This window comes from Spea bombifrons, chromosome 3, assembly GCF_027358695.1.
Source record: "Spea bombifrons isolate aSpeBom1 chromosome 3, aSpeBom1.2.pri, whole genome shotgun sequence".
NCBI lineage: Eukaryota > Metazoa > Chordata > Amphibia > Anura > Pelobatidae > Spea > Spea bombifrons.
Window position 1 is genome coordinate 6,893,862 of NC_071089.1, and position 12,650 is coordinate 6,906,511.

General features: G+C 40.0%; 1 protein-coding gene across 1 annotated transcript; it reads left to right on the forward strand.

The window, feature by feature from the left end:
- The first annotated feature begins 1,776 nt into the window (after positions 1-1,776).
- Positions 1,777-11,410, forward strand: HHIPL2 (HHIP like 2). Its single transcript, XM_053459146.1, has 9 exons — positions 1,777-2,082; positions 4,552-5,204; positions 5,977-6,120; positions 6,752-7,083; positions 8,090-8,216; positions 8,534-8,679; positions 9,699-9,780; positions 10,477-10,559; positions 10,802-11,410. The coding sequence occupies exons 1-9, from the start codon at positions 1,777-1,779 to the stop codon at positions 11,338-11,340; spliced, it is 2,412 nt and encodes an 803-aa protein (XP_053315121.1). The 3' UTR covers positions 11,341-11,410.
- The last annotated feature ends 1,240 nt before the right edge of the window (positions 11,411-12,650 follow it).

Below are 12,650 nucleotides of genomic sequence, written 5' to 3' on the forward strand. Positions count from 1 at the left end.
TGAAGGGAATCTGCTGTAGACGGTGTGGTCAGCTACAGCGGCGACCCTGAGTTTACTGCGATGTGGGACCTTCTTAACCTATAACGTATCAGGTACGTCATTGCTTGTCTAGGGACAACTTTTCATGACGTACGTGGTACATCGTTGGTCACGAAAGGGTTAATTCTCCGTCCCACAGACCGAATCCCGTGCTTCTCATAACCCCTCCCCTCCACAATATGACTCCTGTTGATGGCCAGTAGTTTATCATACATATATGGCTTCACACCAGTTGTCAACCCTTTTATGTTCAATGATTTAGATACATCCGGACCGCTATAACGTCTTAGCTTTTTACTGCCGGGAGAAATATCACATGACTTAATTTAGACAAAAAAAAAAAAAAAACAACGTTCTATCTTCCAAAACCAAGATTGTGTGTCTGATCTTTAATCGTTCTAGGTAAATGTAAATTGCTTTTCAAGAGAACAAAGCAAAACATCTTTATGAATGGTTTCTGTTGCTTCTATGTATATTTGTCACCTCAGCTTTAGTTCATTGAGGCTGTAGGCCAAGTTCATTTTGGGAGTCCATTGCCCATTCTGTCATTACTAGTCTTGACGTTAGTTGAGTTGCCGGTTGAGTTGGTCGTTGTCTTGGGCAGCTCTGTTGAGTTTGATGGAGCTCTGGGTTGGAGTCCATTTTCAACTCGACGGACAACTCAACCCAATTTGATATCCATGATTAGACAAATTGGTATGATCTTCTGTCAAGTTCACTTCAAAAATAGACAAGTAGCCAACATTCAGCCAATGCTGCTCACTTGAACCTATTTTTAAATAGACCCCCCCCCGATATAAAGCCCCAGATGAGGCCATTACAGCATTCCCCTTCCAAAAGCAGTCCTTATTTTGGAGAAAACAATACAAAATACATCGGATTTGTAGCATTTAATTCCATTTTGTCTCCGGGCGTTTATTCACTAAACAGTGAATTGCAGCAAAAAGAAACTTTTCCTTAGTAATTCTTAATAAAGTACACAAAATAAAGTAAGGAATCCGTGCACTCCCAGCACATGCTCTTTAAAAGCCCCTATCTGAGGTATGAATATTGAGGATTCAGTCATGCTATACGGCAACATATTGCTCAGCCCGCCACTACGTCAAAATATCCCAAATCTTGGCGAGTCCTAACTAATCTTAATTGCTTATCATGAAGCTGGATCGTTCGCACTACACCCCTTTATTTTTGGTTTTTAACCCAGATCTCCCCGTTTATTAAACCCCACTGCTATAATATATATATATATATATATATATATATATATATATATATATATATATATATATATATATATGAAATACGTTCCATATTTTAAAAGTCTATATCGTTTCCCTTGCTAGATATTAACCCCTTAACTCTAAAAATGATTACAATAGTTGAGGCCATCCGGGGCTAAAACATACAACTTAATGACTTGTGCCTTTTTTTGAAACAAAAATTTAGTAAAACATTTCAGCACTTTTGTAGAGACTGGTTTGTTTTTATCAGGCTTCACCGGGAAACGGGATAAGCAAGAGTTGATTTTATCTTTTTTTTTTGCCTTTTAAGCTTTTCACCCGATGGGAGGAATAACGAGGGGGATTCGAGTAAACGTTGGAATGAACAGAAAGTAGTATTTCAGTGGCAGGGGAAGGACGCTGCTGGACATCAGTAGTGCTGGGAGGAGCGTGAAGTGCAGGTTTAAAATCCCTGAGAAAATGTTGGAGTTCAGTAGTAGAGGGTGAAGTTTCGGTCATGACTACTCAAGGACGGGTCGGAGTGGTGCGCACGGAGCGCTCTACCAGATTCTTTCTTGGAATTGCCTTCTACCTGTTTATCTCCAGCGCAGGTAGAGCTTCGGGTCACCCCCAATGTTTGGATTATGGACCTCCTTTTAAACCTGCCTCCCACTTGGAGTTTTGTTCTCAATATGAGAACTTTGGATGCTGTGATCAGGAGAAAGATAACGCCGTAGCTGAGAAATACTGGACTGTCATGGATTCCTTTGATCTTGAAGCGCAAACACAATGCGGGAGCTACGTTAAAAACATATTATGCCAGGTACAGCTGCACTTCAACTAAACATGTTCATTATTACTGATCTGTGTATCTGCGTGCTTCTCGTTTCTCAGGATTTAACTGCTTTTCTCTCCGTTCATAGATAGAGGTTTGTTTTCATCTGGAATCTTTCAAAGAGTTGGAAACATTTCTTGAGCTTGTTATTATGATATACAGGACTTTTGGGGCGTGATATGTATATGTAATATATAAAATGTAAGGAGAGTCCTGGCAGCCAGCTTGGAATGTAACAGGTGTAACTATGCCAGTTGATCCCAAATTATTTTGGATCATTTGTAGTTAGCATTAATAGATGAAGGAAAAGACACAGCTCGGGTCTGATGTTGCTTCTGCTGAAGCGTTAGATATCAACAGGATCACAGCTTGTAATTCCTATACATAATCATGCTTAAAGGTACATAGGTTTATAGACGGAATTAATGGTAGTGTTCTTTTTAATACAAGGACATCCAATGAGAACTTTTTTATTCCACATGCTTCATGCATTGACTAAGGTCCTGAATGTCTTCTTGCAGATGGTACAAAGATCTGCAACAGGGTAGACGTTCCTGGTGAAATAAGCCAAAAGAAAATAGTTTAAGTAATTTAGGAAAATAGTTGAGAGTGGGGCAGCTGCAGTTAAATGTTGATAAATGTAGAGTAATGCACTTGGATATTGACATCCTGGAGAGAGTTCAGAGGAGCAGGACTAAAACAGCCAATGGTTTGCAGGATAAAAATGATCAGGAAAGGCTAAGGGATCTCAATATGTTTGGCTTGGGGAGAGATAAAGAGATTTAACAAAGTACAGTAGGGAAGTTTATAAGTCTGGATTCATGCTTCACTAATAGTTCATTCTAGAACCTGTCTTCCTGAGAAGCGATTCTGCGAATCGGAGGTGTCCCGATGGGCATGTCATTGTCCTCGCTGGGTGGCTGTGGAGCACGTTTACTAAGTCGAGAGGATTCCAGAATCCTGGTACCAGTACACGGGAACCAAGAGACGCTCAGGGTACTCAGGGCAACTATATGATTGAGCATAGGTGTAGCGAAGGCTGTTACATCAGTCATCACCTTTGTAGCCATTCTTCTCATGCAATTGTGGTTACGTAGTTACATATTGGTTGAAAAAAAACATAATGTATATCAAGTTCAACCGTTCCACAAACCCTTATTAGCTGATTGAGAAGGCAAAAGACCCCGCTGGTAAATCAGTCATTACTATTGTAGCCATTCTTCTTATGTGATTGTGGTTCCTATGCCTTACAGAATTGTAGGTATCAGGGGTCACCGGGAACGACTAGGATTTGTAAACATAATCACTTAGATTTTTGACCCCTTCCATAGGTTATTTCTCTAAATTGTTATCACAGTTGAATTAATATCCCATATATAATCATAAAGATATCTACAGCCGGTACTTCAGGCAACACTGAACACGTTCTCAGACCTTTTCACTGCTGAAATAACTCTGCTTCCACCCTTTGTATCTTGTATAATCCTGAAATGTTTGCCAGCCCCCTATCATGACTGACAGCTGGGACAACATAAGAGTTGAATAACAGACCCTCGAGATTGGGACATTGCTATTCTCATCTGCATTTGGGCAGGAAAAAGGAAACCCACAAAATAAAAATGACATATGTTAAAACGTGCGTATATCATCCTAATAGTTATTTGTTTTGGATGACTAATAGAGACATTGGAGAAATGTCCATATATGAGGATCCATTCAACGTTTGCCCATATGCACCCCATCTGTCCCAAACATTTATGGCACTGGAATCGTAAGATTGTGCACAAAATCCGTTACAGATTCTCAACATAAAACCATGTTTTGTTAATGATAATACTTCCTAGTGTATAAAACACACATGGCCAGCCTGCCACACGGTAAAGAAACAAACTATGAGTAGAAAAATCCATTTCCACAACTACGCCAACCTTTCTGTACTTACAGCTCCCGTTATGTTTCTGGCTGAGGGTTAACTTAGGACACAATGTGTCCTCAGGGAAGGCCCGACATCTACCTTACGAAGAGACCCTCCAGACACCATATGAACGACAATGCAAATCATAGCTGAGAGGTCCCATAGATGGCGGATCAACGTCTGTTCCTGACCAGAACACCTTCATGCTCTGCAAAGATGTCTCTAGGTGTCTGGTGCTCAGAGAGTATTGGTTGCAAGTTCATGATTATACACTTGAGTGGGTCTTATTATTTGGTTCCAGATAACAACCAGGAGATAATATTTAGGGAGAATATTCCTGATATTCTTCTTCTTCTTTCCAAATGTCCCTGCAGAATAGACGTTTGGCTCTAATCTTTTTAGAACGTATGATTGTATTGGAAGGCCAGGCTGTAAATAACCGATTTCAAGCGAGATTGGTGAATATATGTGTGCAGTCATTAGGTGTTTTATATGACGTAGTAGTCTATATATCAAACATACTGAACTATTTCCCCATCCAGGAGTGCTCTCCCTATGCCGCTCATTTATATGATGCTGAAGACCCTTATACGCCACTCAGGATCCTCCCCGGCCTCTGCTTCAACTACTGTTCCGAGTTCTACATGAAATGCCACGGTACCATCCCGTTTCTGACGGATGACCACCACATCCAGGAAGCCTATCGGATGGATGAAGTCAGCTTTTGTAATTTGCTTAGTTTACCAGACCCCGACTACTGCTTCCCAGATCTCATCGAGAAAACAGACCTGAATTACAAACTTGGATCCGTGGTGGAGGATCCAGAAGGCTGCCTAAAACTGTGTCTCATGGAAGTTGCTAATGGATTGCGTAATCCTGTCCTGATGCTTCATGCTAACGATGGCACTCACCGAATGTTTGTGGCAGAGCAGCTTGGGTTCGTCTGGGTCTACTTACCGGACGGCAGGAAACTGGAAGAGCCCTTCCTAAACATTAGGGAGTCCGTTGTGACCACTCCTTGGTACGGAGATGAAAGGGGTTTCCTTGGAATGGCTTTCCATCCAAAATTCCAGAGCAACGGGAAGTTCTATGTCTATTACTCCACTATTGATGAAAACTATGTCGAAAAGGTCCGAATTAGCGAGCTCCAAGTATCATCACAAGACATGAATAAAGCAGACCCGCTTTCAGAAAGGTAACCCCCCCCATATTTAGATTATTTTCAAATGTTCTCAATCTGTATATCCCAGAATTATATATTATGATCTCATCATTTTAGAGTTTTGGTGATCATGGCTTCTTTTTTGTAGGGTCCGAGGTACTGGTACACCCTTGCCCTTACACATGCTTACTTGCCCATACATAGGCACACTTGGCCTAACCTACAAACGTCACACAAACATTTTCCAAAACTCTTTCTCTCTCCCTCTCTTTCCTTTCTCCTTATTTCTCCCAACTGTCTCCATATATATCTTCCCTTTCTATTTTTCTTTCTCTCCTTTTCCTCTTTCTCTCTATCATATCCCTTTATTTCTCTCTCTCTCCCCCTCAAGGTCCCTTCCTAAACACCTTTTGTTTCAGAGCTCTCTCTCTTGAATGTCATACCCACGAGCTCTCTCGTGACATTACATGCTGGCGCTCATCATCCATAGCCAGCAGGAACAGACCTCATTCTTCCTTCATTTTGGGCCAGTTAGATGGGGATCCATGATCTCCTCATCTGGCCCTGCTCCTCCAGTGGCGGACAGTCCAATCTGCCTCTGGAGGGCACTGTCAGGGTGACGGCACCCCCACAAACAGCAGGCACCCTGGGATCCGGGGCACACTGCCCCAGCCTCGGCATTTCACAGTTCGGCAGCAAACTGTCGGTATGGCATTCAGGGCTTTTAAAGAAACTTTTTAAGACATCTCTCAGTTTGAAAATATTTTTTTTGGTCGTTGCTTACTTTGAATCTGAAATCTTATAGGTATCTTCTGGAGATAGAAGAACCAGCTCCAAATCACAACGGAGGACAAATACTTTTTGGGGTTGATGGATACCTCTACATATTCACAGGGGATGGAGGCTTAAATGGCGACCCCTCCGGATTATTTGGAAACGCGCAAAACAAGTGAGTGATTCCTATATTTAAAAGATTCTATTTATCCTATTATTGTAAATAAAAGATGTGATTTCACATGCACGATGTGAAACAGATGTTCCTTTATAGACCTTAAATGCCTTGTGTGGAGGACAGAGGGCCACCTCGGAAGACCTAAAAAGAGAGTGGTTCTACCCTAGCAAGGGTATTTACTATTCACTGCCAAAAGTAGTCACCTACTGTAGATACATTCCAGATAAAATAGGTTAGAAGGATTCTCTTTACCATCGACAGAATGTAGATGTTTGTAGAAGCTCTTTTTACCAGAATTTTTTTCTTTTTTTTTTTTTATAACAAAATATTTTGACTTCTTTTGACTCAAGACATATGAGCATCTTAATGTCCATTTACTCCCCAATAAAACAAATGTCCACCCGCAACGGTCCTTTGTGCCCCCAGCTCGGATTTGTTCCTTTTATTCTAAAAAAAAGAGAAAGAATCCAGATCATTTCCTTCAAGCTTTCAAGCCCCATCTTTGACCAGATATTAATGTAGTTAATGTGTTGTATGTTCTAATCCTAAAACACAGATTACCATACAACATATAAAACAGCAGCTGCTAAGACCCCCCCCCAAATTAATTCTTTGCGTCTGTCCGCAGGAGCGCCTTGCTCGGTAAAGTTCTCCGTATAGATGTAGACAGAAAGCCTATCGATGGAAAGCCCTATGGAATCCCGCCGGATAACCCATTCGTATCGGATCGTTACGCCAGACCGGAGGTTTACGCATATGGGGTTAGAAATATGTGGAGATGTTCTGTGGACCAAGGAGACCCTCTCACCGCAAAAGGACGAGGGAGAATATTTTGCGGTGACGTTGGACAAAGTCGATACGAAGAAGTTGATATCATTCATAAAGGGGGAAACTATGGCTGGAGGGCCAAAGAAGGACTGGAATGCTTCGACATAATGCTTTGTTTAAATGCCTCTTTAAGTAAGATTTGATCTTTAATTAACTACAGCATTTAGGATACGTATCCCAATGTGCTCGTAGTTACTAATAATTGTTTGTTCTCAGATTATAAACCTTGCTTTGGATCGGCATGTCCCTGGTGGACATCAAACATCAACCATGGAGCAAAGTGTTCCAAGCCTCCTTTTACTTTCACGTCATCTTCATTATGTCCATGTTAGGGCCTTTAAATCTATGCAACGATCAGATTAGTAAAGGTGATCGAGGGTCATATTTTCTGTAGTCTAGGAAGGTCGTTGAGCCGCGTATATTGGCTGACTGGGGAGCAGATTGATTACGTGGTCCAGCCAGATGTCTCAGACTTTGGCCAGATTCTGTGACCTATATGGTGGACTGGATTCATGTTTTGATTTAATTACCACATTTCAAGTGTACAGTGGTCAACTTGACCTTACCAAAGAGACTCCCTTGATGGATCCCAGTTGGCCAAATACCATATCATGGAATATTGTATTATTATGTATTATTATTATTAATGTATCATGAATGATGTATTGGCAGTAAAAGGTGTAGGCCAACTAGCCTCTTAACATTCATTTACATGATAATTTAATGGATTTAATGAATCAATTTAATGACGTGTCTTCATATGACCACAAGAAGTATCCAAGATAAGGCTTAGGGATCGTTGCCACCTGCTCCATCTGAAGCATTTGCTTGACATGCGAGACATCTTCGTATTCATTACAGCTGACTGTGTCTGTTAAATATATAAGAATGATCTGATGATCTTCTTGGTTCTAGTAGTTTAGATAGATTTTTTATTAGGGCATTTTTGTTATTTGGAATGTTTTATTTAGAAGTAACATTCTACGTTCATCATACACAAGTGAGAGTCCCGCCTTTTAACGTGGGAATACATTGGACGACACTTGTTTTGCTGGATAACAAAAATAAATTAACATTTTATATTATGGAACCAGAACTACATTTTAAACGGTCCGGTCTCTCATTTTGTGTTTTACAGAGGACGTCCGACCAATATTTGCTTATGGCCATAGTGTTGGAAAATCGGTGACGGGTGGCTATGTCTACCGAGGCTGCGAATATCCGAATCTCAACGGCATCTACATTTTTGGAGATTTCATGAATGGGTAAGAGAGCGTCACATGCTATTTGCAGGACTGAATTCTCCATAAGGCAAAGCAAGCACGTCTTTAAAAAACAATTTTTGGGGGTATGGTAGAATGGGAAGGGACTTAACCTTTTATTATTTTTGTACCCAAAAGTCAGGAGCCTTTTGCAATATTTACTATATATATATATATATATATATATATATATATATATATATATATAAATATATATATATATATATATATATCAGCCATGATCCCCCTTTCCCTTGTAGCTTTTAATGTATATTTGCAGGAATTGTCATTCTTAGAAACGGTTAATTTTTGTTTTACAGCTGGCTCATGGCATTGCATGAAGATGAGAGTACAAACCAGTGGGTAAAACAAGACATTTGCATGGGAGATAACACAGTCTGTGCTTTCCCAAATCTGATCAACAACTACAAGAAGTTCATAATCTCATTTGCAGAAGATGAAGCAGGTAGGGAAAGGCACCGAGGAAACGAGTAAAGTCATAGAGGAGCCACGCAGAGCTTGTTCCGAAGCAGAACTTTTCACAATTTTACAATTTACAAAAATAAATAAAAAAACAATGAAAAAGTAGAGCGTGTGTCCATGCGCTGGGATTTCCCAGGGCTCTGTGCCAGATTAAGACTCTAAGAGGCCTCTAGGTGGTCCCAGCCCACACCAACTAGGACAATTGTAATGTGGGGTGACATAAGGTGACCCCACTTGACCTCAACTCGACTGAGAAACTCAATTAGCAAGTAGATAAGGGATGAGTCAAACAACTACCCATCGTAATACAACCCAACTCCACAGGAGACTCACAATATTTAACTTGGCAGGAACTCGACTTTCGTAAAAGAGTTTGAGTTGACTTAGTTGAGTGCTGAGTTGAGTGCTGTCACATTGTTTCTGTGATTACCTCTGTAACTCCAACGACAAGTCAAAGCTCTGCGATGGTGAACCTGGACTTCTGGACCATACTTAACCATTTAAGAACCACCCACATTATCCAGCGGCAGGGTTTATTTATTATACCCAATCGCTCCCTCCTGCCCACACTGCGCATGCACAATGCCTATTACGACACCCCAGCAGTGGCGTGATGAGATATTAGTTGGACCTTCTGAAATCTTACCTCCAATATTTGTTGTGATGAATTTGGGACACTTGCTAAGGATATTATTCTAGATACAGTTCATCAAATTAAATCTATATGCGTTTACCTAAATACCCTTATCCTAATCAGTAGTTCTATGTCAAATAACAAAGTCCATTATTAAAGCATCTTAAGCATCATAATTTTATTATTTCAAGGAAAAGCAGTTTAATTCTTATTTTTAGCTCATTATTGTCAGGTTTCCTTATGCTTTCTTGGTTATCTTTCGAAATTTTCATTTATTATGTGTGCAAAAAATGTGTCTGCTTTGTGGATGTTTTTTGGAACTTCAAGCATTTAAGAAAGGCTTTTTTTTTTCATTTCTCCTTTTTTAGGGGAATTGTATTTTTTGGCCACGTCTGATCCAGGTTCACTTAGTCCAAGAGGATCCATTTATAAATTTATAGATCCCTCGAGGTGAGTGTCATTATAATTAGTTATTTTAATACCACTGCGATATTAGTTGTCATGCTGCCAATAAAATATCCATATATATATATATATATATATATATATATATATACAGTATATATATAGCGCCACCATATCCTGCAGCGCTGTACAATGAGTAAACAGGACATAACAATTAGGACTTACATCTGACAGGTTCCAAGCCTTTGTTTCCATATCAGCACAATATACAACTTAAAATCCCTATCCTGCTTTGGTCCATTTGCTTAACATGGTACAGAAACTGTTGTAAATCGTTATTTTAAGGCAAATTCAATAATTATCACTTTTTTTTCGTATTGTGCTCTAGCTAGACACAGAGTTCCAGAAAATAAGGAATTCCCAAGACGTATACTGGGGAGAAATGTATACATTGAGCATGTACATACTGTATATATGTTCCTTAAAGGATCATTCACAGTAAAGCTGCGATGCGTGGCAAAATGTGGCAAAGGACAACCAAAAAAAGCCACGACTGCCACTTTAAAGCATGTCCATCTCGCGTAGCGTGCATGCGCGCTCTTCAAAAGGTTCCTTGTAAAGTACTCAAGCACTCAGTCCGTTAAAAGGCTGCTTTTAGATGTTTTTGGGCTCTGTTGTGTGGATTTTATTGACTTGTAATTATAAGGGTTCTCGTTTCTTCTCTCTGTGATCTGTTTATAGGAGAGCACCACCTGGGAAGTGTAAATATAAGCCTCTTCTGGTGAAGACGAGATCAAAACTAACTCCATTTGTTCCGCAAGAGAGTGAGTTGGCGCTTAGCCCCGAGGGCCAGGTCCAAGATTATTTTATATCATTTAATAAACCTTATATGTCAGATTGAATGCATTTTACCCAAATGAGTCTCCGATCTATTGCTATCTCTCTACTTTACTATAGAAGTCATAATTATTGGAAAACCAATCACGTCTCGGTGTTTTTTATTATTATTTTTTATTATTTTACATTTATTTATTCTCGTTTTGTTTCCCGTTTTGCAATATATTAGGAACCGTTCTGGAAATTCTTAGTGAAGAATATAAACCACGCTGGACGCCACCCAAGGTGGTACCCAAAGTGCCCAAAGTGCCCAAAACAATAACTAAACCGCCTTTACGAGTGACTTCTGCCATGAAAGCCGCCACTACTAGCTTTAAAACTACCACTAAATCCCCAGTGAGGACGACAACCGCAAAGAAACCCAAGACCACCAGATCCCCCAGGCCGGTGTCCAAGAAGCCTCCCAAGATTTCCAAAACGACAACAACTAGACCCCCGGTAATAAAATCTCCGACAAAAAAACCCTCGCCTCCCAAACGTGCGCCGATCCCAACGACTCGCTCGCCTCTGAAACCCCCAATGAAGAACGATGTCGTAGAGCCGGCCATAATCCAGAAGGAGAAACCGAAGGACACGTCCAAGAAAAAAGACTCCACGCCAAAACCCTCAAAGGAGAAGAAGAAAACCAAAAAGCCAAAGTTAACACCAGGATCTCCGACCAAAAAACTCACTAAAAAAGACGCTAAAAAAAAACCTAGAGAGAGCTGATGAAATATTTTCTACCAGATCAGATACTGAACAAAAAACTGTTTTTTATTGATGTATTTTGATGAATTAAAGGACCAAATTAATTTCTATGTGTTTTTTACATATTTTTTTACCTATTAAGTAATTTTTTTTATATTCGAGGAAAGGCGCCATTTCACAATGTCTTTCTTCAACAATAATTCATTCCTCTTTGACAGCTCCCAATCTATGTGTTATTGCTTCAGATCGCTGAGCCGGCCCTGCATAATGTATAGTTAATACAGGGTTTTTTTTTTGGTTTTTTTTTTAAAGTCATCTTACTAAATTTAGCATTACACAGGGTCAGCTTGTCCCTTCTTTGTAGAAGGTTTCTCTGGTCAAGTCTTTTTATTTAAACATTTTACAGTTAAAACTTTTTAAAAAATGTACCCGGTGCCTAAAAAATAAAAATACTTTCATTTTTTTTCCCGTTGCGTTTGGGAACATCTCGTGTTCCTAGTATCCTCGTCAGCTTCTGGTATTACCGGGGTAAATTTTTACGGACATTTCCCGTAACGAAAATGGATGCATACCCAGGAAAGAGAAGACTTTCATCGAAAGGTGCCACCTTTTTATTTAATATTTAATAATAAAGTTATTTTCATCTGAAGAACGGATCTCTAAGGTCCCAAAAGCTCATGAAACTCTACATCTTCTTCTGTGTTGGCCCAATGAAAAGTATTACTTTACAACTAAAGATTCCAGGCAGTCACTGGTTTGAAAGCAGTCATACCGAGCCGGCTCAATAATAGACCATCGGTACATCACAATTTAATTTTATTTTAATTTGGCATTTTTCCATAAACGTTACGGGGTCTTTGTAGTATTTCCTGCTCATAAATGACTTCATTGCAGGAAAACACCTCAAACTCTATAGTTTTCATTTTATCCCAGAATTTTATGGCCAAAGGTGAGAATCCCCCAGTCCCCAGTTTAGAGAGACTGATATAGTCATTGTCTACGCTCTGTTATCTTTCCACGAGTTCCCATAAACTCTTGCCATCAAGGTGGTTCAAGGTGACCTCCGGCTCTCATAACCTGATGTCTATAGTGTCCCTTCCACACGTTTTATAAATTCACTACACATTCGGCATCACATTAAGAGGGCAAGTATTGCTTGGATCCCAGTCTCTCTTTAGACTTCATCAGGGAATCTTCTCCATGAATATGGGGAGAAGCCAACAAACTGGAGACTGGTGACGATGGAGCAAACGTTATGGGGTTAACCCTGTTCAGTGAGCGCTTGGTTCCTCATCGAAGTGCATTGTTGACCAACATGATCCTTGAAAACG